The following is a 25,354-nucleotide window of genomic DNA, read 5'->3' on the forward strand; positions in this document are numbered from 1 at the left end:
AATAAAATGTTTACATATCTTGCAAATTTTATTAAAACAAATACTGATTATGCACCCTTGATACAAAAATAACTATTTCGCTCAAGGATGTCATAAAGGAACGTACCCAACAGTAATGACCTCTTCAAACGAGTAAAACGTCAAATTCATTTCCAAAGCATTCTTGTGGAAAAAGCAAAATATTCGTAATAACTTCAACATGCATCGATTATCAAATAATCGACTTGAAGTTTTCAAATCCAAATATTTAGAAAACGGTTGCTTACAGCGACTAGTAACAAGGGTAGCTTATTTACGTAGATATGATAGAGGAATCGATTTTTTTACTGAAAAATTTGCTAGAAGTACGCCCAAAAAGTTATGAATCTTTAAAAAAGAGAAAGACGTGTAGGTGGCGTCACTTACGAGTAAGAGCAATAAGAACATCAGGTACGAATTCAACACCTCAAAAAACGTCTATTAACAAGTTTCGTTTGATTTGAGTTCAGTATTTCAAAAGTTATTTGAAAAAAACGAAAATAAAAATAAAATTTCAACATCCTGTATCTTGGAAACGAAGCGTTTCCGGACATTTATTTATTTGGACAATTCATATTAGAATATTATGAGGAATCACCTCCTGAAGTTTGTCAAAGTACTTTTGAATCACCCTGTATACCACGCTTCCTCAGGCGTGTTTATACAGACTGGATTCTACCTAATTTGTGTTTCATATAATATAACCTTCTCCCTACTTAATGCTTAGTACTTTTACCAAAGTTTAGGTATAAACTGATGATGAATTTTTAAACATTAAAAAACAAATTTTTTCCAAGTCATCAATTGGACATTTTTTTTCTATCAGGAAAAACTCTTCATTCATCTATATAACAACTACATAGTATAAACAATGTCCAATATCTGTATCACCACTTTTTGGATCACCACCATTGTTACACTGGCTAAATTTCTTGATAAACTAATTAACAATTTCCACGTTAGAAAACAGATACAATAAAGGCGAAGAGTGCAATTCTATTCAGTCTTCGAGAAAATTTTTCGAATTCTTGAATATATTAATTTTCAAGCATTGCAAACGACTGACTTCCAATTCTTTCTCTTCCAAATATAATACGTCATAGTCTTCGTTATTAAACTTATGCCCCTCTGAAAATCTGTAATTGTTCTCTTAACATTCAAGAAAGTCCTTCTATATTCTTTCATTCTTTCGGAAAAGGTTCTCCCAGTTTGATCAATGTAAAATTTGGACAAGAACCATCAGCCAAATGCTTCTGATCTATCCGTTTGTTTGTATTGAATTTCCTCAAATTATCATTTGTTTTATAAGCCACGAGCAACAAAAAAAGTAAGTCAATGTCCTTTGACGTTTATTATTGTTCGTGAAGAGTTTTGATTGTGGTTATTTTTTTCCTTGCTTCGATAGTTTTCTATATGTTTTGTTCAATGATAGAGAAATAAAAAGTGCTGTTTAAGTAATTTTCTATACATTTCGTCAATTTCCTGACAATAGGATTACACCAGCCAGTGACCATCATATTGGTAACCATGATCTTTTTCGGAGGGTTTTTGCCTTTGGAAAGTGCCTAGGTGGAACATCCAATTCAAAAAAGAATATTTTCGGTTGCACAAAAGCAAAGAAGAACAAAACTCGGAACTTGACAATTTTTGTCGATCGTTCATATCAAGGGACACCCACTTTTTGATCATTCCAATACGTTTCAAACCATCGAAAACTCTATGGGAACCGATGCCCATGCATCGTTTTTGATAGGTCAGTCTCCACCAGGTTAAAATCTCCGGAACGAAATTTCGCAAACCAACGATGAACTGGTCGTTTGTTAACACTATTATTGCCAAATGCGTGCTTGATTTTTTGGGCTGCCACTCTCTTTCTTTTTGCGAATTTATTTCTGAATCTTTGGGTTATAACTTTATGGAAAACAGGTTTATTTGGGTTAGATTTGATTGCATCAGCATGTGTAGAGGGAGCTGAGCTGTTTTCTTCGGATGTTTAATGGAAGTTCTCCTGACGCACAGTATAAACTTTCAACCGGACTTGACAGCACAGTTTTGGATGTTGTACAGTTTTTACAGGATCCCGTTCCTTGCGGAGTTGAACAGTGTAACATATGGATCAATAAGTCCCGAGACTAACAATGAAAACAACATTTTTTTTACAAAATTTTTTTTTATTCATCAACATAATCTCCTTTTAGGGTGATACAATGGTTCCAACGCTTTTCCAATTTTTCAATACCATGTTTATAAAAAAATGTATCTTTCGCTTCAAAATAAGTTTCAGTTTCAGCTATGACCTCCACATTTGAGCCAAATCTTTTTCCCTGGAGCATTTTTTTAAGATCAGCAAAGAGCCAGTAGTCACTGGGGGCTAAATCTGGTGAGTATGGGGGGTGGGGAAGCAGATCAAAGCCCAATTCGTTTAATTTTGCCATTGTTTTCATCGACCTGTGGCAAGGTGCATTGTTTTGGTGAAAAAGGATTTTTTTTCTCTGCATGTGCGGTCGTTTTTTTGCGATTTCCTCCTTCAAACGTACCAGTAAGTCAATATAATAATCACTGTTGATCGATTTACCTTTTTCGAGGTAGTCAATGAAAATCACGCCATGCGCATCCCAAAAAAATGACGCCATCACTTTGCCAGCTGACTGCTGCGTTTTCGGACGTTTCGGACGGCTTTCGCCAGCTGTGCGCCACTCAGATGACTGCCGCTTTGACTCTGGAGTGTAGTGATGTATCCATGTTTCGTCCATGGTCACGTAACGACGCAAGAAATCTTTTTTGTTGCGAGTAAATAGCGATAAACAGCTTTCTGAATCATCGACTCGTTGCTGTTTTTGTTCCATCGAAAGCAATCGCGGCACCCACTTAGAAAAAACCTTTTTCATGCTCAGTTTTTCATGAAGGATAGTAAATACACTTCCATATGATATCTGTGTCATCTCAGCAATCTCACGGAGCTTCACTTTACGATCTTTCATTACAATTTTTGTCACTTCACTCACATTTTCCGGTGTAACAGCTTCCACAGGTCTACCCGAGCGTTCTGCGTCATTTGTGTCGGTACGACCACGTTTAAACTCGGCAAACCACCGACAAATCGTTGCTTTTGATGGACAAGAGTCCGGGTAACATTTTTCAATCCATTCTTTTGCTTGCACGGTGTTTTTACCCATTAAAAAACAATGTTTTATCAGAACACGAAACTCGGCTTTTTCCATTTTTTAAACAAACTACAAAACGACTTTACTCTAACCTCGATAACCCAGCTGTTTCTGGTCCGATCGACTTAAAATTTCGACACGTTTCAAGCAAAGGTTAGTACTCTAGAAAGACGTGGTTACTGGTTTACTAAGAGCGCCATCTCTGGGTTAGTCTCGGGACTTATTGATCCATGTAATAGAATCGATTTGATCTAATCAAAGATCTATAGATCAATATAAATATATTTGTATCTGCACTCCATGATCTATATGCAATAGTTTATATAGATGTCCCAACCAGTAAGTTGTATAAATTTTTGAGTTCAAGATTCAGAGACCTCACAAAATTTGATCCTTCAAACACAGTGCTAAATTCAGTAGACTTAGCTGACAAACTATCAAATCAGAATATCAAAATTAATATCAAACTAGTATCGTTGGACGTCAAAAACATGTTTCCTAACATCACAACAGACGAATGTCTTCTCCCTGTGAAATACATATTAGATAAGAGTCATACAAATCCATATATAGCAACCGAATTTTGCAATCTCCTTGGTACATGTCTGAAATTTTTTTTTTCAAATATAATAATAATTTTTACTTGCAAAACTCAGGTCTCCTTATGGGCTCACTATTAAGTCCCATTCTGGCAGATATTTTCATGGACACACTAGAAAACACCCGCATCCTAAATACCCCTCTTTCACAGAAACACATTGTATTTTGGTTCAGATATGTTGATGACGTATTGGTTGGTTTTGATGGTTCAAACAGACAAATTAATCAATTTTTAAGTTTTCTCAATAGTCTACATAACAAAATTAAGTTCACAGTAGAAATCGAACAAAACAAGAAGCTTAACTTTTTAGATTTGAATATTTCAAGAGTTAATTATGGTTTTCAATTCAATATCCACTGGAAAAATACGTTCACAGACTGTACAATTCCCTTTGACTCTTTCAGTCCGCTCTTACATAAGTTATCTGCGTTTAGGTCAATGATACACAGAGCTTTCACAATCCCTTTACCGGAAAAGAATTTCCAAGATGGAATAAAAATAATTAAGCAAATTGCAGTGAACAATCAGATATCAATTTCCCTAATAGAAAAGATAATATCAGGTAAAACTCACAAAACATTAATGAGTGAATTATACCGAAACTGTCGAGAACACAATATAGTCAAGTACAGTAGTATCAATTACTCAGGTGAACTTTCAGATAACATTCAAAAGTATTTCTCTAAATACAAAATTTTAACAGCTTTCACAAGTAATAATAATTTAGGTAGAACCCTGCCTAATGCAAAACCTGAACGGAATAGAATGAAAAAGTCAGGTATTCATAGAATAGAGTGTGGCGAATGCTCTGCAGTATATACAGGCCAAACCGGTGGACATTTTGAAATAAGACTGTGTGATCACGTCTGTTTGGACAAAAAATCCGCAATGTACGAACATCTTCAAGAATCAAACCACAAGATAAATGAAGATAACCTCAAAATCCTACATATATGTATCCTGCAACTTGATTTATGTAGGTCTCCTCTATTGAATTTATGAGTTTAACAACCCCTAGAATTTTCAGGATGGTATTTTAAGTTGGCATCCTGTCTCTCAAATACCTGTCCTTACAGCATACCTGAAAATTCTATAAAATCGATGTTTCAAAATTCAGATTTCAGATATATACTTGATAATGGGATCGAACCCGAAACCGGTCGTATGAATAAAATTTTCCAGTGGTATTCAGACAAAAGTGTTTTTATACATTTCATTCCAGTGCAATAGTTTTCATTATGTTTAGATCGCTCTAACAAGTCATTTTCAGGTATGTAATGTGCTCATTCCAGTCAAGTTTTTGATTGAATATCATACCCAGAAATTTCGTATGATTGTTGTTGAGTTGTAATTCAAGCAAGTTTTCTTTGGGTCTTATTGTGAAATGGATACAGATTGTCTTGCTCTCAGACATTCTTATGCCTGATATTGCTGACTATTTTATAAATGAAATTTTGTGAGTATCTATAAATAATTTTGAAATTTTAGCTCTTGCCAAAGAAAACTAGATCAATCTGCGTGAAGTCTACCTTTCAGAGGGGCTGCACATTAATCGATAATACGGTTGATTGCAATAAAAAAACGATTCATTTCCAACAGGAGTACCCAGTTACAGGACATGCTATTATTACAGAGTATATATGAAATATTTTTTAATGGAAATAACGGAATAACATTCAAGTTTTCACGCAAATTAACTAAAACTTTAATTATTAATTATATATAAAATTATTACAATGTGTTGAAACAACGATAAAAATAAAATAAATACAACAATAAAAATTAATTGGCGCTCCGGGGCGACTTCATTGATTGATACATGATATATGATATTAAAAATAATAAAATATAGAAATGTATAAAAGTAAATGCTAAAACAAAGTATATATGAAATATTCATATATGTAGAATTTCAAAAGAGGAATGAAAAATTGAGTATATGACACAAAAAGTTACGAATCATGCAATGTAGTACTGACACAAAGATTATTTATGGTATTATTAAGAGTGATTGTTGATATATGATAACAAAGCATTCAGAGAGTCGAAATGAATATCGCAAGTTCATACATTTTATTGAAGCTACTGCACATAAAATTCAATGGTGATCGTAGCATAACATCAAGAAGAGAGTAACACTCAGCGAGGTTCCTTGGGGAACTTCATTATCTTGGGTTCTTTTGGAGGACAGTGTTCTTAACATGAACTTTGAAGTTCCCAATGAGTTTGTTTCACACCAGTTCATAAACCGTACAAAACCAGTTTCATATTCTTATTTTAATTATCGTGTGACGAATTTGATATAGCTCTATTTGTTGTTTCAATTGTATCCGCTTCACAACAAAATATCAGAATTTTAACCTGACAACTTCTTATTGATTACGGAAATCGTAGCTGCTAAAAGATGTACATAGGTTACTTGATTGAAAAATATAGTATAATTGTTGCTGCGGTGATTAAAAAATTATGTTAAAGATGACCATGAAAAACATTTGTTCTCAACTCATGAAATACTTGTGTCGAGAAAACTTAAAAGTATTTTAATTCAGGGCTAGAATATGAGATATCGGAGCATTCATTTCATTTCCAATGTGTACAGAAACGGACAATAACATAATATAAGTTAATTTACTTTCTGCACTAGTGTAAAAAGTAATTTACGTTTCGTACTAGTGCGGACATTAAATGTTTAGCATATGGGATCGTGCAAAAATGCTAACTTTCTTCACGATCTTAAAAAAAATAATTCGGTTACCCTGAATACTAGAGTAACTCATCCTTTGAGGTACGTTCTCTGGTACGTTCTCATTTATAGAAATATCATTTGAAAAAATATTTGTAAAAATTACTCGTTTCTTTATATACAAATCGTTATATTGGAAGTAACTATCAAATACAATGTATCGTTTCCATGGAAGGTATTGATTGAAATTACAGAATACTGCTATTTTCATCTCAATCAAACTTGTTAGATACATATTATTATCTTCGCGTTCATGACCTTTTCTTTCAAATGCGAATAAATGCTGAGAATAATAATTGTAACGACCTTCACGAATAATAATACACCATCACAGAACTCGAGAAATAGCACTATTGTTAATTTCAGAGAAACAAATAAACCATGAATCGTTTATAAACGTTATCCATCTCAATCCAATCAAATAATCTCACAACGAGTTCATAAAATCATTATATCTTTCAATTGTTCCCTTCCAGTGTCAAAATCAAGATGCAATCTCTAACAATTTTTTCACGCTTGATCACGCTAAGTTAAATAAAGACGAAGAAACTTCAAACACAAAAGACGAATGCAAAGATCAGCCGGTTTGGACAGTGCCCGATCCTTACTAGGTAATCTTCGACAGCCTGAAGTATGATACACTATTGTTCACTTTTAGGTTAATTCAAGAAGCGGTTTAGCGATTTCTAACGTTTCTATTAGTGGGCCGTGGGATCCCATTCAGTTCCGGATTCAGGGAAAAATGCGGCGGATAATAAATGGCTGGACACGTTATTCAATTGTTACCTCTTGCTCGAAACAATGAGTTATGTAGTTGTCAGGTCTGTTAGAAAGCTTCGCAGTCAATACTATCGTTTTTGTCATCTATTTTCCGTCAGGTTTTTAGGGTATGAGGTGGTTATAGCTAAGGAGCATGTCGAGCATGTCGGTTCTGATGAAACGCATTTCAGTTCAGGAATTTTCAAGTCATGATGCGGAAAATGTCAAGATATCGTTTATTCAGAAACTTCTATTTGGTCTTTCCTTGGGAATCTATTTTGGAAATTAGACATTTATGATCGTTATATTCTAGATTCGGAGAGGTATAATCATAATGAGAATAATAATAAATATCCTTCATTGTACTTCACGAAGTTCACTCAACCAAGCATACACAGATACACAGAAATGAAATCAATTCTGAAATAATGATATTTGGGAAACTTTTGAGGAATAAACTGAAACAAAAAATATTCTGAAAAACATTTTTTGGTTACTTGATTTCAAGATCATTTTTCAGTCAAGCAATTTTTTTCAAATCTATATCCAAAAGATAATGAAGAAAGCTGTTTCATATTTTCTTCGATATTATTATAGATAATCCAATATATTGCTTCGCTACGACAGCATACTTGTCTCTTGCTGCGGATGCACATCTTCACCGGCGGCAGAAGGTTGCATATCTCAATGATGATCTAGAAGTGATTTCAAATTTCGAAGATTTCAAATGAAATATACTATGAAATATGTCCACATGATGATATAATAATAATAATGTGGAACAACGCCACTTACAAGAGGTAACAGCAGTGAAAAACTCTCTCCGCGGCAAGTATCAGCAAAGACTACAGAATACTATAAGACGTGTCACTCGCTCATTTTTCGACATCTGAGAAATCTCGCCGCCCGCTAGCGACAGCGGGTAATTACCAGCCGAGGTAGTACAGTGTGTCGCTTGAAGTTACCAGTTCTCGTCGGCACACGAGATATAAAGGTTGTCCGTATTGTTTGGTATTGTCAAAGACTACAGAATCGGTAAACTTTGGTATTGTGATAGTGTTGTGTTCGTTCGGAGTTCGAAATATTTATTTTGTGAAAATGTCGACGTATTGCTCAGTGGATGGTTGTCTGAGTACGGTGGGAAGCCCAGGTATTTCGTTTTTCCGCTGCCCAAAGTACAGTGAAAGGTATGCATTCAATATATTCACCATTAATTTTTATTTTACCTATCTATACCTTTTATGGTTTTGTTGTATAAAATTATTCATAACGAAATATACCGCCGGCATTTGCCAATCCAAACTCATTTCAATCTTTTTTCAAATTGTTCAGTTTATCGATTGATATACTTGAATTTTTTTTTAGGTGTCAACGTTGGAAAAATGTATTAGGCTTCATTGGGAATCATAGATATGCTACTCTTACCCCAGAGCAGAGTCACAATAGAATTAAAATTTGCAGCTTACATTTTAGAGCCGATGATATTGTGAATTCTCGTATTCATAGCTATGATGTTCCTTCATTGCGTCTGCCTCAAGATGGTTCTCAGAAAGGTTGGTTCAGTGAAGTTTATAGATTCAAATGATGAAAAAATCTTATTCCACTTTTTAACATATGAAATTTACAATATCAATTTTGTTGTTTAAACCTTCCAGATGATGATGCCATTGCCGGTACTAGCAAGGATTTTATTTACATTGATGCTCAGGTTCAAACGGATCAATTAGGATCACGAGGTGAAATATCTTTTCGTTATATTATATACTTACCTGATCTATTTTTATATGCTTCGGAAAAAAAAACGATGACAAGAAAACAATTATTGAAAGTACGTACATCTTTCTTTCAGATGAATGCAGCCAAACATCTGCTAAACTCTCTTCGGGAACTCCAAGAAAAGTGGCATTACGAAAAAAAATTGTATCACTAGAGAAAACAGTAGCTTCAACATCAAAAAGAGCACTGGACGAAACCGGAATTACTCTGGATGATGTTTTCAAGTTTCTGGATCGAAAATATCCTGAGCAATATTGTAAGCTCTTGAAAGCACAGCTTTCTTTGATAAATAAAGCACCAAAAGGGTCCAGGTATAGTGACGAATTCAAACAGTTTGCATTGACTCTTTATTTTCTTGGTCCGAAAGCATACAAAAAATTTTCAACAATTTGTAGATTACCGTCAAAAAGTACACTTCATCGTTTCACGAAAAATTGGATTGTTGAACCAGGCTTCAACGATTTTATTTTTCGTGTTATTGAATTCAGGATTGGGCTCATGAAGGAGAAAGAAAGATATTGTATTTTATGCCTAGACGAAATATCTTTGAAATCTCATCTTTATTATGATATTTCCAGAGACAAAATAGTAGGTTTCCAAACAAGTTTGAATGGGACCTCTACTGACATAGCAAGTAGTGCTCTAACAGTAATGGTCAGAGGTTTGGCAAGCAATTGGAAAATACCACTTGCATACTTTTTCAATAAGACATCAGCAACTTCTGATGATTTGAAAGATATTTTGTTCAAAACGGTACGAAGATGCAAAAGTATAGGCCTAAATGTCATGGGGGTGGTTTCCGATCAGGGTTCAAATTTTCAGAAGTTGGTGAAAACTTTGAATGTTACAGACGAAAATCCCATATTTCTGATAGACGATCATAAACTTGTATATTTGTTTGATATCCCGCACTTGCTGAAGTCGACACGAAACAATTTGTTTTCCTATCAGTTTTTACTTCAGGGTGGAGAAACAAGAAAACATTACATAGAAACAATGTATAATTATGATAGAACTAAACAATATAAATTGGCTCTTAAACTTAATAATGACCACATTTATCGAAATAATTTTCAAAAAATGAAAGTCACGTTGGCTTCCCAAGTTCCCATCAAGAGATATTGTTGACCATGTAATAGAGATGGAAAACATATTCATTGAAAATTTTGATAAAATCGGCAGTGAGAAGGGAATTGGACAGTATTTGAAAACAAAATATTCGAAAATTCTTTTCTCACATCCATGTCAAAAATTCCTCTTCGATTATTATATATCTTTATATACAAGAGTTCGGATATACTTTACTTTAAAATTCATGAACCAGGACATGAAGATTGTTAGGAAACATAAATCATGCAATGTAAAATTGAATATTTTAAATCATTTATAAACATATAACATTATATAATTGTATTATTTTTGTTAATAAAACATGTTTTTCTGAATGTATGTTTATCATTTCATCAGTAAATCACTCTGATCTGTTTCTTAGATCATTTATTCATGAGTTTATCTATCATGTTTCTAGAAGTTGATCGACAAACAACTACTTTCGTATCTTTGTTTATCTGTCTGATACAACCGAGCAAGCGAAGTTTCAACTTCGGAACGTCCCCTGTAGATATCGCGAATAGGAACTGCCCTCGTATAACTGTCATGCGGCCGGCGGCTTCCAGACATCGTCTGTCGGCGATATGATTTATGGAAATCGCAAAAAATGCAATCCTGAGCCGTACCGACAAACGAATTCCTTGAAGTGAACCAACTTATAGTATTCGGTAAACTTTGGTATCAGGCCAAACTTTAACAGATCTGGTCATCGGAACTGTCGAGGAAGAAAAAAGTTGCTGCAACAAATATGCTTGCCGTTCCAATCTTATTCTACTCGTTTGGAGTAGTGAAGTGGACTCGGGAGGAGCTGTATCAACTCGACGTAAAGACCCGAAAAATGATGCATCTCTATAGGAGTTTGCATCCCAAATCGTCCGTTCCACGGTTCTACTTCCCCTGACAACAGGGAGGCCGTGGACTTTTGAGTTTGGAGTGTCTACATGACAGAATGGGGCTGGATACAGCCTGTAAAGTCGTCAGGAGTTCGGATCCCCTTCACTGCATGGTTCGTGACCATGAGAGAGCAGGAATTGGAGCATTTCTCTTTAAGGCAGCTGCCCGAGCAGCTGATGAACTCGGTATAGTTTTCGACACTGAACGAGGTGACCACAACTCTGTCACCGAGCTCATACAAGCTAATAAGCCTGATGTGGTCCTTCTCGACCACCAGAGCAAAACGATATTTGTCGTGAAGTTTTCAGCTCCTGGCGAGACGAATATCGTCAGAAAAGAGGAGGAAGAACGGATAAAATATCGAGATTTTCTCTTCGAACTCCGCAGAATCTATCCAGATCATCTATCAAGGTGGTTGTTCTGATTATTGGAGTCCTTGGTGGAATGATGTGCTCTCTACTCTCGAATCTTAAAATCATACTGGCTTGACGCACTAAGGCAGAAATCTTAGCCGCACAGATGCAGAGGGCTGTCATTCTTGGCTCATTGCGCTTGCTCAAGGCACATTATTCTCCGACCTAATGATCACTTACCCCACAGCGTGGGGAGTGGTCATAGGGTCATTCGGGTGATAGGGTCAGACCAGCGCACACTACGGTGAAAAAAAAAATAAATCGTCTTTATTCATCTTTGGACACATATGTAAAGAGATAACAATAATAGGTATTCGACAAAGATAAAGTGGCGAAGTGTCACCCGTGGGTGTTTTTCAACGTAACCATGGAAATACAATATTGATTTACAATTTTCTTAATCATCTTAGCTATAATATCTACGATGAGAATAATTCTATTATATTGTAGAATAATTTTGCTGTCTGAGATCTATCAAATTAATGAGTACCTTAAATTCATAAACTGATTGACTGGTCATTATCCGTTCTGTAGATGCAGAGTTCGACATTTGTTAATCATATTGAGCTGATAATATTCACAAAACATTTGTCCTTAGGACAACACTCTCCACGGAAACAATGGAAGACTCAGTGTAGGAACATCAAAAATGAACAAGGCTCCCCTAAACGGTATTTTGCCAATCCAAGATTCGATATCTACCGCCAAATATTTCACACTGTAAAGCAACCAGTATACGGCAGAGCCCTAAAACTATTTCTGCCCACTATAGATCTCATAAATGATGCTGGGCTGAACCACAAATGAATTGCAACTGTTTTTTTTCTATTTCTTTCTCTTGAGAACCGTCTAACATATCCGTTTCTCCCAAGTCTTCGGAATAAAATGGAGCTTCAGGGGCTCATTGCATTTTTATTACATCTTTTTTATGACACCACCAGAGCTCCAATCTTGTACCCTGTCACAGTTTATGCAGGTCCCTTGCTGGATGTATATCCCTTTATGCATATCTTTTTGAACATAATTCAAGTTGCTCTCAGTGATCCAATGCCTTATATTCGCATAAAATATGATAAGCTGGTTTCGTACCAAAGACAAAGTCCGCAGCTATCATAACTGGTTCAATGCCTATAATGGAGTTGATCTATGTGAATTTATGGGTTACATCTATAGGTTTAACATATGATAACATATAACTTGAAACATGAACTCTAATAAGACACTATCTGTGAGATCAACAGAAGTCCAAGTCAATCAAAAAGATGAACGATAAATATTCTTTTTGTATATACCAAGATGGAGTCCATCAATGAGACCCACTGACGAGACCTGTTAATGTCTGATATTTCATACTAACTTTGATAATTCGGCCACTCTGCATCTGGAAAAATTGATCACCTAATGTTCAATAATTTTTCAAATATAACAATAAAAAGGATGCGCAACTTTGTCATTGTGTTCATCAATTCGTTATGTTGATTATTTATTCAGGAATTATTTTCTTCATATGTTATTGTTCAGATCATAATTATATTGTTTTATGCTTTGAATTCTATCGGCTATTTTAATTCACAAATTGTTGGAATGATTCATATTTAGTGAGTCATCAATTTATTAAAGCAATTTCCGTGAGATAATTATCATTATAATAACGATATCCAAATACTTTTTGATGACGAATATTATTTTTATAAATTTGATTCCACAATGAATTTCTGCTTGAGTTATGAATCTTCGGACATTTGCTACTCTAAACCTGTCAACTTTGACATTTTTTGCAGAAGTTCTCAGAAAAAACACATTTTATTGTGGTTGAAGCCACATATTTAGACATATTCAAAATTTTTATCATATCTACTTCGAAAACCGCATTTTATTCTCTTTTCCTGAGATGATAAATATACTTTTCAATGTTTACAAAACTAAACCTGTTTCTTTTCAAAAACACTGATTGATGATGAAGCACCTACCGTTTCTCATTTCAGGCAAAAAATAATAAATGATGGTTCTCCTAAAACTAGAAAATAAGATTCCTACTTACATATTTTGAGATATGAGATGAGAAAAACTTAATGAATAGAGAATCAGCTGAAGTATAGTAAAGAATATGTTCTTAGTGTTTCTATATTGTAGCTGTTATTTTCAGACTTACGGCATTATGTAACTATCACACAATAAGTCTTCTAGTGGTTTTCGATATTCACAGTTATCCTCTATAATTTTACTATACGGACAGGTGAATGATTGACCTTTCTTAGGCGTCTATTATATACAAGGTGTTTCCTAACTTCATATGGTGATTTGTTAGGTTGTCTTAAGAAAAAAAATTCTTATGAACATATGTCCAGACTTACTTCGTTTCTGAGATATAGGTAGTTTGGGTTAAGAAAACAGTATTTATAAAATATCGTAAATATCCTTACGCCGATTTGTTTGAAATTTTCTAGTTATTTGAAGAAATGAGACGCTCATTTAGTCGTAACTAGATTGAAATCATCAGTTCCAGTTGTGTATCAGTGGGCAGCACAGCCAAAAATATTGTAAAAAAATACGTCACCCATTTTGGAAACAAAAAAATTCCAAAGGAAAAAAGTTGCTCCATATCCAATTCGATATTGTTTTTTTTCAAATTTGAACTCTCTATTTTCACTCAGACTTTTTTCCAATTCCTTTTATTTTTCAAGTCTCTCGCTTAACTATATCAAAATGATTCGAACTCATCTGCTGAATTCTTGGTGAAAAACTACGAGTGTAATAAGAATAAAGAGAACTTTTATTGGATTACTAACATAAATTGAAAATCCATACACTAAAAATCCGTTCCGAATTCAACAAGACGAATTTATAGATGTTCATTCAATTTTTTTCTGATAATGGTATTTTCTGGGCTTGATAAGACATCAAAATCTCGTATTAATCAAAATCATAAAGTTTAAATTATGTTCCGTTGGAATCGGTATAAAATTATAGAATTGGGAACTCGTCGACTTTTTTGGAAGTAAAAAACTACTTTTGAATAGTCTCTAAAAAATGTCAAATTTGATAGGTTAAGACTGCGGAATCAAGTTTGAATGTAGTTATTACTAAAAAAACTTCTATTTATTGCGGACTTCATGTGTGACACTCTATATTTGAATAACACTCAGTTCAAACTTTCAATCAAAGTTTTTTCATAAAAACTTATTATATTACATCAACTTATTGTACATAAAAACTTTTTTGTCTTTGTTGCAGAGTGACTCTATCACTTTGTTTTTAAAAAATAAGGCACTTCTCTGTATTTTGGAATAAGCTCAAAACACTTCTGATTATAGGATAAAAAAATAACTTTTGCCTAAATTCTACCACGATTTTTCTTCGTTACGACCTGTTTCGGTTCATTGAACCATTTTCAAGTAACACTACTATTAAAAATCCAGTTCAAATAAACTCTTCCACTAATTTTTTCATTTTATAGTGCCATATATATGCACTATTGAATAATTTACATGAATTTCTAAAATTCAAAGTTGTATCTTTACATATTCAGTTACCTTTTTCTTTCCATCTATATGTATTGTAGAACAACCTAAGAAATTCCAAGCTATACAACTCCGCCCGTGTTTCCATTTTTCACGTTATGTAATAGTAAAGAAAAATGTGAATATTATCATTATAACCACCTAACATATGCGAAAATAAACACCATTAGTAGACAAAGTTTGGACAACAATGTTCCACGGATTTCCCCAAATTGGTTAATTTGTCACACAATGTTTTTCAACTCGAATGATTTTCATACAACGCCATATTTCTGTATTTCAGGTTACACCGACGTCGACCCGAGCGGTCACCTACGACGAAGAATCCTGGAAACCATCACCAGAAGATTCCTTCAAAGACATCGAACGGTCAACCGAGGTCCGCCATAGCAAATCCAAGCGCGTAAAAAGTATCTTAAAAAAGTGCAAAAACGTCTTAGGTAACAAATCGGCAAGCCTAGAAGTGTCTACCGGTTCATATCCCTCTTCTTCTTCCTCCGGTAACGAGCGATCTTCCTTCTGTCTAGACGATAAGATAGAAGATAACCTCAACGTATGCCAGATAAACGAGCTAGACGATATTTTCGAAGACGCTCATGTTTCTTTGAACGTTGCCGAGTGCACGGGTGTTTTTCAAGTTGCGAATATCGTAGAAGTGAGAGGTCCTCCGGGTTCGGATACCATCACGAGCAGTTCTGAAAGTGCTAATGATCAGAAGGAGGGTGCTGAAGAGAAGACTCCTCACAGTGAACCAGAGACCGCCTCTCCTGTTTTGAGTGAAGTGCAAGACAAGGAAGAAGGTGGAATCGATGGTGACAGTGATTTGGGGTTTCGTGATGTACACGCTGTGATTTCCACGCCCCAGGTAAGTTCGGAAGTAGAAACGATTCAATAGTTATCTGAAAGCAATTTCGAAAATTTGAATTTCTGAAACTTCATTGGTACCATTATCGAATTCTTGTAATTTTACCTTCTAATAAAGTGGCGTTTGGAAATATATATGCATGATACCAAACACTGCTTTCAGACAGAAATCAATAACTCATACTTCACGTGCATTTGAGTTGGTAATCACTTGCTTCAAAATCATTCTTCAGTCTTTGCACTATGAAACAATTCTAGATCAGGGACAAAAAGTCTGTTGATAAAAATTGTCTTTGTGATAATGGAATTAGCACAGAATTCTCTGTTAATGTTATTCAATAAAAACATAATATGATGAATTTCCCACTATCTCTGAGTGAAATTATAGTCGTCCTCTGTTATTGAATAGTTCACTAATTCAAATAATCCCGATGAATGTCAAGAAGCCAAAAAGATAAAGCCGCCAAACTTAAAATTTTGTGATATATGTATATCGATCCCATTTTGTTGAAAACTTTTGAAAATCTGAAAATGCCAAATCGTGGCACTGAAAGATAACAATACTTCCATTCCAAACAGTTCACTTGTTTTCTCCACTAAATTGTACGTAAGGTATAATTGATGTATGATCATCTCAGATATAAATGGGCTAAATTAGTTCTAATTATCTTACGATGGCGTTATTAGATCAAAGAGAAAGAAACATATTTGTTGTATCAATTTCGTAAGGAACTCAAACTTTTTGTTTCAACAAACTAATTTTAAATTTTTATGAAAATAAATGATCCAGTAACTCTTTTCATAACCTTCAAGATGTCAAAAAAAATATTTGTTTCTGCCAGTATCTCCCTGTATCTGTAGAGAAGGGAGGGTGAGTGTAGGCCTGTAGTACTTAAGCCACATGTGACCCCTTGTACATCCTTCCGAGAAGTTGTCCTCCTAGGTCATCGTCCATCCTGTCTTTTCCTGGAAGATTGACAGGTCACTAGGAGACATCTCCTTTATATTGGCAGGTGTAGGCCAAGACTCGCCGAACACACACTCTCTTATTGACGATAACTCCGGACACTCGCATAGGACATACCTGACAGTTTCATCTTCCTGTTTACACATCCTGCATAGAGGTGTGTCCACTAGCCCTATATTATGTTGGTGTTTCCTCAGTTGACAGTGGCCAGTCAGAAATCTTACTGTTGAGCGTAGGTTTTTCCTGGTCATCGCCGGATATTTCTTCGGCGCCAGCTTCCCAAGGTCGCCCAGAGTGATCCTGGGCGACCCTGTAGACTGCATCCTTGGATTCCAACCCATATCTTTAGGAAATAAGCATGGGTGTGACGTTTGGCTAGTTCCGCAATTATCGAAGTCCTCAGGCCGTAGCTGTCACTGGGTTCTGAAATTCTTAGTCCAGCCGCTTCCTTGGCTAAATGATCGGAAATGCGATTACCTCTACTCCTGTCGTGCCCTTCAACTACCTAAGGATAATGTTGTTCTCTAACGATGCTTTAGCTGAATCTTGGTGGCACTTTAGTACTAGCCTTGAGGTAACAGGTTGTCTGTTCAAGGCTAATAAGGATTGTCTACTATCAGTGCAGATTGTTATTTATTCCTGGTTATTCATTTTTTTGGCGATTGAGATACCATCCATTTCTCTTGGAACCACGCTGGTATTTTTTCCCATTCCCCACTTAATTCTTAGGCTTAGTGATTTGGGGTAAACTCCACATCCCAAGCCTTCTTTGGTTTTTGAGCCGTCTGTATATATGCGTATTGAATGACTCTATGTTTTATTTTATTTGTATTTTGTAGGGTTTATCAAACAGAAACCTGGGTTCAATTGCATCACTGGCTGCCTGCAGCAGAGGTTGCGCAGTAAGCGCTTCTTGCAATAGGCTCAGCCTCAGTTGACCCATTTCCACTTCGACTTTTACACCGGCCGTGCGCAATCGTTACCAGTATCGAATAGCCTGTTTCAAGCTTCCACTGATATCTAATATTTGCTCGTTGTCGAACACACATTCTCCTTCTTCAGCATCCATTCCTGTCCGCAGTAATAGTTAGAGATAACACAATCAGTCTCACTGTTCACCATGCTTCCAAAATTAGATGAGAAACAGTAAATAAAAAATCAAGTGAATCGTGTGAATTTATGGAACAACGAATGAAACCTGAATAAATAGCAAGCTTCGAGAAAGCTCCAATAAAGGTCCAGATGTAAGAAGAAAAAGTAGAAATGATACTTCTAGAATCTAAATGAACAAATAGCTGTTTCAAAGAAAACTCAATGAGGAACAAAAAATCAAAGAGGATAACTTAATCAATTTACTTTTAAAATGAGGAAGGTGAAACTGGGAAATTGAAGAATATTTCAGAAGAAGAAACAAGCAAAGTTCGACCTTTTGGAGGGAAATCTAAGGGGTAATTCAAAAACTCATTCTGAAAAATCATTAGTTGTCTATGACGACATGAGAATATTATTAAGAGTGAAACAGAAAACACAGAAATAGAACATTACAAAAGACTAACATTAATGACTCTGATGAATCGAAGAAGCCACTTTCCTCAATCTACAAGAAAAAGGACCCTGAAATGGAATTAATTCCCTGAAATAAACAACAAGAATAAGTGTAAATTCAAGAATGTCCCAAATAAATTAGAAGAAGATATACATTTGTTGGATTCGTATGTTGGATTTGTATGAAAGGAAAAATGCCATTACTTTGTTTATCATATCATAGGTGCTGTGCATTTGGAAATCATTTTTTTGTACCTATATCAAATAGCCTGTGATAATTCCCCAGTCCCCACCGTCCCTTGTCGAACACACCAATTCCTGTCCACAGGAGTAGTTATGATCCTGTTGGCCCGAATTTAGACGATAGAAATAGACACTATAGTAGACAGTAATAAAAAACCAAGTCAATCATGTGAATCTAGGGAAGAACGAATGGAACTTGAATAGATAGCAAGCTTCGAAAGAGTCATACCTCATCCAAAAGAAGCTAATTCTGAATCAAAAGAAGTCACGAAAAAAACTTTAGAGGATTCAATTTTATTCGATTCTTTCTGCCAGAGTTTTTATTGAACACTTTATTTCGGGAAAACCTAAAGGGGAACAAAACGAGTAAAAAGAATACAATGAAAGAGGTAATTTTGAAACCAATGAGAAGTGGAAGTGAAACTGTTTCATGAAATAATCTGTTTAAAATATGTTTTTCCGTTAACCAGCTGTCACCACCCTACGAACGACAACTTTCAAAAGTCGAAACTTGTGCGAGTTAAGAACTAACGAGGTCTTACCTTTTAACGTGTGATTCCTAACACGGGTTGGAAGTTAACCCGACCTACCGTACCGGCTACTGTACCTACCGAAATCCCTGGAAAGCTGAATAGTTGTTCAAAAAAGATACAAGCAGAGATCGATGGAAAACCAAAGATGTTATTCATTAACCTGTTCTGGAAATGTCGTAGGAATAGTCTTAATTGAAGACATAATGCATACCTTAATGAGTCAGAAATGTCAAAGATATCAAATTCTGAAATGATGGGTGGGAAGGATTCTCCCAATCTATAAGAAAAATTGGTTCCTGAAATGGAACCAGTACTTCGAAATGATCGAGAAAGCTTTCTGAGTGCAAATTAAGGAAGGTTTTAAAAGAAATAATGGAAGATGTGATTTTGTATAACTCATTGTCTTGAAGTTTTCATTTTTACATTGAATAAACGGTCATTCAACTTTGTACGAAAGTAGAAGGCTCAGGACCACTTTCCTTCACACTGAAATGTGCTGTGAATCAAAAAATTATTTATACTAGTATCGAGTAGTTTGCGATAATTCACCAGCTTCCACCGACATTATCTCATATTAGCTCGTTGTCGAACACACATTTTCCTTCTCCAGCACCCATTCCTGTCCGCAGGAATAGTTATGATCCTGCCTTCGATTATGAGTGGTTGACGTCGGTAGAAGGTGAAAGTGCACGGGACTCGTGCCTGCGACACAGTACTGCTTCCGGGCTCACTCCAAGTGACCTCCGACCCCGGCTCACTCGCTATTGACTGATGTCTCATTTCATATATTATAACTCCATTGCCCTATAAGGGGTTTCAATAAGGAAGTCGTTGGGAATGAAGTTTTCCGTAATTTCTCAACGCTCATTTCGTAACAATTGAGAATATCTTGGCGGGATTCGTATTTGCCAATTCGATTGTCGATTGTTATGAAATCGTAATATCTGCTGGGTAATGGTAATGGGTCGTTTGATTGGTTTGGGAGAGGATGCGGTTATGATAACCGCTTGGTATATTATTAGAGTGAATAACTTCATTCCCTTCATAATGAATGAATATTGGTTGGAAATCGAAAGTATACAAGTATTCGTTGTTTTCAGTTCAACGGATTCACTTATTGAAGTTATACTAATTTTGGCGCCTTAGGAAAAAATGATGAGAGTATTTTTTTATAATGCGGGCGCCCACCGTCACCAAAAATCCATACCCTGAAGTTAGTTTCTTATTCTTCTTCAATGTATGTGGCCGTTGCATAGTCTAAACAAAAACGTAATAAAAAATCATGGCCCAAAAAGCACCTGTATACAAATTCTGAATGGAATCAGACCATTAATCACGTAATAGCTTATCTGCCATCTTGAACTTGTAACAATACCCAACACTGGTCTACAGTGGTTTTGTTGCCCTAGATATAAGATTGATTTTGGGTGTATTTATACTCACAATTCATGAAATTATCAATGGTTTTGTAAGCCAGCATATTTTGTACAATTTCTTCATAATTTGGTGCTTCATGGTTACCTTGGAAATTTTCGACTACCAACACAAAACTTTCCCAAGCTTTACTCTCCGGAATAGTCATAACTTTAATGAAATCAGTGTCTTTCATCAATTGCCGTATTTGAGGACCATCAAATATTCCACCTTTCAACTTTTCCATACTAAGTTTTGGAAATTTTCTACAAATATATTTTAAACAATCTCCTTCCTTGTCCAAAGCTTTTACGAATTGCTTTACCATTCCTAACTTAATATGCAATGGTGGAAGTATAATTTTGTCTCTGCTCACCAACGGCTCTCTTATTAAATTAGCTTTACCGACAGTTAAAGAATTTCTTTCAGGCCAAACATCTTGTTCTCAATGTCGTTGCTTTGCTCTACTGTCCCGCATACGAACGAAGCAGGGGTATTTCGTGTATCCACTTTGTTGACCAAGTAAAAAATCAACCATTTTTAAATCCACACAGATCGACCATTGATGCTCCGAGTAATTGATTTTTTCTAAAACTAATTTGACATTTTCATAGTCTTCTTTGAGTTTTGTAGAATGAGCAATTGGAATTGATGCAAATTTATTTCCATTATGCAGTAAGACGCATTTCAAACTTCTTTTACAGCTATCAATAAAAAAACGCCACCCAGTAGGTTTGTATTCTTTCAAACCCATGTCCAGAAGCAGCTTCGGAATATTATTACAGTATACCAATCCTTCATTTTCATCAAAAAATTGTAATAGCTCACTTTCTCGTGTTCTGTACGTTGTAATTGTAACTGTCGGTGCCAATAAATTTTTTTCTTTCAATCTTGAAGCTAACATTTCTGATCCTTGTTTTGATAAATTTAGATCACGTATTGAATCACTGAGTTCATTTTGAGAAAACAACTTTGGCGTAGATTTTTCACCCTCCCATTCACTTCCACTGGTAGACTGATTCGTTTTCTGTGAATTTGGCAACATCATTTTTTCGGAGGGCATGCGAATCACTTTTGAAACATAAATCGGCCGAGGGAGATTTTCACTGTGTAAAACAGGACATTTTGTAGACTGTAAGTCTGGATATCTCCACGTTTGATTTCGATTAAAACCTTTAGCATTTACTACGCAAAAGTAACAATCATCGAAATGATTCTTAGGCTCCATCCAGATCATAGGAATGCCAAAGTCTAATCCAGAACGTTCTCCTTTTTTCCACAACCGTAAAGACTCAACGCAAGACTTACAAACTTTATTAGGAACCCATGATTTATCTAATTTTTCCATTTTAAAACCGAAATATTCAGCATAACTTTCCTTAACAAAGTCTGTGATATTTTTTTTTGTTTTTTTGATATATAAATACCACAAATATAACAGAATAAATCACTACTATATTTGCACTTCCTTCGTGACAAACTCAAGTTTAAAAAGACAAGATAAATATATTAGAACGGACACTCAACAATTGAAACAAAATATTGACATATAACAACTTATCTAGATTTCCGTGTTAGTACCTACTTCAATATTATCAAATAACTGAGTTCTCAACTGTTTTGCAGAGCAAGGAGCCCGAGAAGTGGGGATCACGTGATGTTTGTACGCGCAAAGAAGTTGCGCAGAAGCCTAATCATGACTGAGAAAATAATTTTTTTTCACTAACAAGCCGATTATTATCAAAAATACAAGATACGTAAAACTCATAAAAAATAAAGCACATTCAGTACTTTCATAAATATATTCGTGATTTAGGCATTTGAAATCATAAAAATTTGCAAAAATATCTAGGGCAACACAAATTTTTTTTTTGTAGTGCTGTGTAATCTTTGACTTCAAAATACCAATTTTCAACAGAATCGGAATTGAATTACAAAACTCTTCATCTATCATGAATGTTGATAAAAATCTTTCAGTTCACCAAACTCAACCTCTTTTCTATTGTTACATTGTCACTAGAATGACATGTATCCCCGCCAAATTTCAAGATAATTGGATAAGTGGAAACGAAACTCGAAACGATATATTATATTTCAGTAAGTCCAAACATCTGAATGCAAACTATATCTCGACTTTAATTCAGTTCAACATTATTCCATTCATAATTTTATTTTGCCGTTACTTCAATGAAATTTTTGCTTTCGTTTCAATGGAGCCGCCACATTACAGGATATAATTTCGGAATTTCTACTAAAATAAATATAGATGGCTCTGGCAACCTCCATCCAATGCTTTTTACATTGTGGATGACCGACTATAAATCCGTAAGCCTCGGGTCCACCAGCAATTAAATTTGCCTAGAGTACTCTCACAAGTCTCTTGCAATGCGTGTAAACAGCAGCGCAAGAGGAAGTTTGCTGAAAGTTTACTCTCGGGCCAAGTACTTGCCGACTTGTTAAAACTTGTAACGTACACGGCTAATCTAAGCAAATTACTTTGCACTTTATCATTTCGAGACTGTTTCGAAATATTTGCAGCAAGTTGTGAACTATTTTAAACTTTCATTTATTTTTTTCGAATCTGAATTAAAATTCTGATTTTTTTCACAAAAATGGAGGAACGACGTGTTTGGAATAGAGAAAAAATTCTTCTGTTAATTGAAAATTTTGAACTGTACCCAGAAATATGGTATGTACATTGCAAAGATTTTAAAAATAGAGTAAAAAAACAAGGCGCATTTCAAAAATCAGCAGAACTATTCAACACATCTGAACATGAAATTCAGCGCAAGCTACATAACTTGAGAACACAACTAAATCAGGAGTGGACAAAAATTCAAAAGAAAAAGAGTGGAATGTCTTCTCGCATTTTGGTATCTTTTTTATATATTTTTTCTTTCACCAAATTCAGCAAAAAATCAAAATCTTCCGCAGACATACGTAAAAAAATTTTTAACTGCTGAGGATCGTCCGTTCTCAATTCAGAGAGCAGCTTCTCAAGTATGCCTAACGTAGATCTTCGCTGAATCCATATTCTGACCCAAATTTTTCTATCCTTTTTGTCATTTTCCTTTTCCTTTGTTGTTTTGTTTTTTTAACTGAATATATGTTACAACAGCAGCAGCCACTTGCTGAGACGACATTTTTCTGGAAGTGTGTGTACACGTTACTCAAGCAAACGAACTTGTTAGAGTAATTTGCCGCAATAAATTTCAAAACAATCAGACTACAGTGTAGACATGCCGGCAAATACTTGGTGAAAAAACGCAAGTTACTTGCAAGTGGACACGAGGCATTAGACAATAGCCGTTGCTTCTCAGTCGAGCGCAGACTCCTCCTGTCCACAATGAACAGATGCTTTGCCCGGGGCTCAGCTGTGTCACTCGAGGCAATGCTGCCACCCTTACTTTTTTCAATCACATTTTCTTCTATAAAACATTATTTTTTATTTGGGAGCCACCAGTCCTCTCAATATGACTTTCACAAATAACACATATATTATCGCACTAACAACCTCGTCGAATCCGTCTACATCCAGTTTGATTACTGGCGTAGTTTTTTCAATCACATTTTCTTCTATAAAACATTATTTTTTATTTGGGAGCCACCAGTCCTCTCAATATGACTTTCACAAATAACACATATATTATCGCACTAACAACCTCGTCGAATCCGTCTACATCCAGTTTGATTACTGGCGTAGGGGGCCGCCAGTCCCCTCAAAATATCTTTCACTTCAGTAGGTATTCATTTGAACTTGACTTTATTTTTCAAAACCACCTCACTTTTGGACTCCACTCGGACCTAGACATCCACGTACCTTCTTTGAAGACGGACTTAATCGGCACAATCATCCTCTGTCGCGATCGGATAGGAAGTCCCTGAAGTTAGCTAATCAACATTTAAGTTTATAGAAAAAAGTTACCAACAGAGTAAAAGTAAAGACATCTACGTCATATGTTTGCGTGAGAACTGGCAACATACAACACGTGTTCTGTGTTACTCCGAATGAAATATATATATATATATATATATATATATATATATAAATATACATAAATATACATTTTTTCGAATAATATATCAAATAATATATCCAGTGGTGCCATCAGTACCACACCGTCAGCGGCCATGGAGATCTTTCTAGATCTACCCCCTCTCCACATTTTTCTGGAGAGAGAGGCTAGATGGACTGCATATAGACGTGTGCACATTGCCAATTGCACAAATCAAGTTAATGCAGAGTGCCATAGACTGTTGGTTGACACTGGAAGTCACAGCATTCTGGGAATTATCTCTGACTTTATGACTCCAGTTGTCAAATACGAACTGCATTATGAAATACTGTTCCCGAGTAGTGAGGACAGGATCCTCCGGGAGAACGAATAATTAAGAACAGATATTTGTTGATTCACAGATGGATCAAAAATATCTTCAGGTTCTGGTGCAGGTGTGTGCAGGTGTTTTCAATCGCAGACCAAGGACAGAGATATCAACCTTCCTAGAAACCTATTTCAAGCGGAAATTTACGCCATTGAAATGTGTGCGGAGAGATTGGAAGAATTCAACCTCATACACAAGTCAAAAAAATATTCTCGGACAGTCAAGCGGCGTTGGAAGCTCTTGGCTCTTACCGAACAACATCTAAATTGGTAGCAAATTGCCAAAAACGACTCTCCTCGATAGGAAGACTTAACAGATTGTTCCTAGTCTGGAGTCCTGGACATACTGGCCTGGAAGGCAATGAGGCTGCTAATTCTTTTCTGCAAAGGATGGTGCTACAGCAGCTT

General features: G+C 35.4%; 1 protein-coding gene across 1 annotated transcript in view; it reads left to right on the top strand.

The window, feature by feature from the left end:
* Positions 1 to 25,354, top strand: part of LOC111507755 (uncharacterized) — a 734,072-nt gene that overhangs the window by 116,562 nt on the left and 592,156 nt on the right. The window contains 1 exon segment of the mRNA XM_074182765.1: positions 15,283 to 15,864. Coding sequence (XP_074038866.1) covers positions 15,283 to 15,864 — 582 coding nt within the window.

Source organism: Leptinotarsa decemlineata, unplaced genomic scaffold (genome assembly GCF_025532065.1).
Source record: "Leptinotarsa decemlineata unplaced genomic scaffold, Ldec_3_MD MMD2_tig00026328_RagTag_RagTag, whole genome shotgun sequence".
NCBI classification, from domain to species: domain Eukaryota; kingdom Metazoa; phylum Arthropoda; class Insecta; order Coleoptera; family Chrysomelidae; genus Leptinotarsa; species Leptinotarsa decemlineata.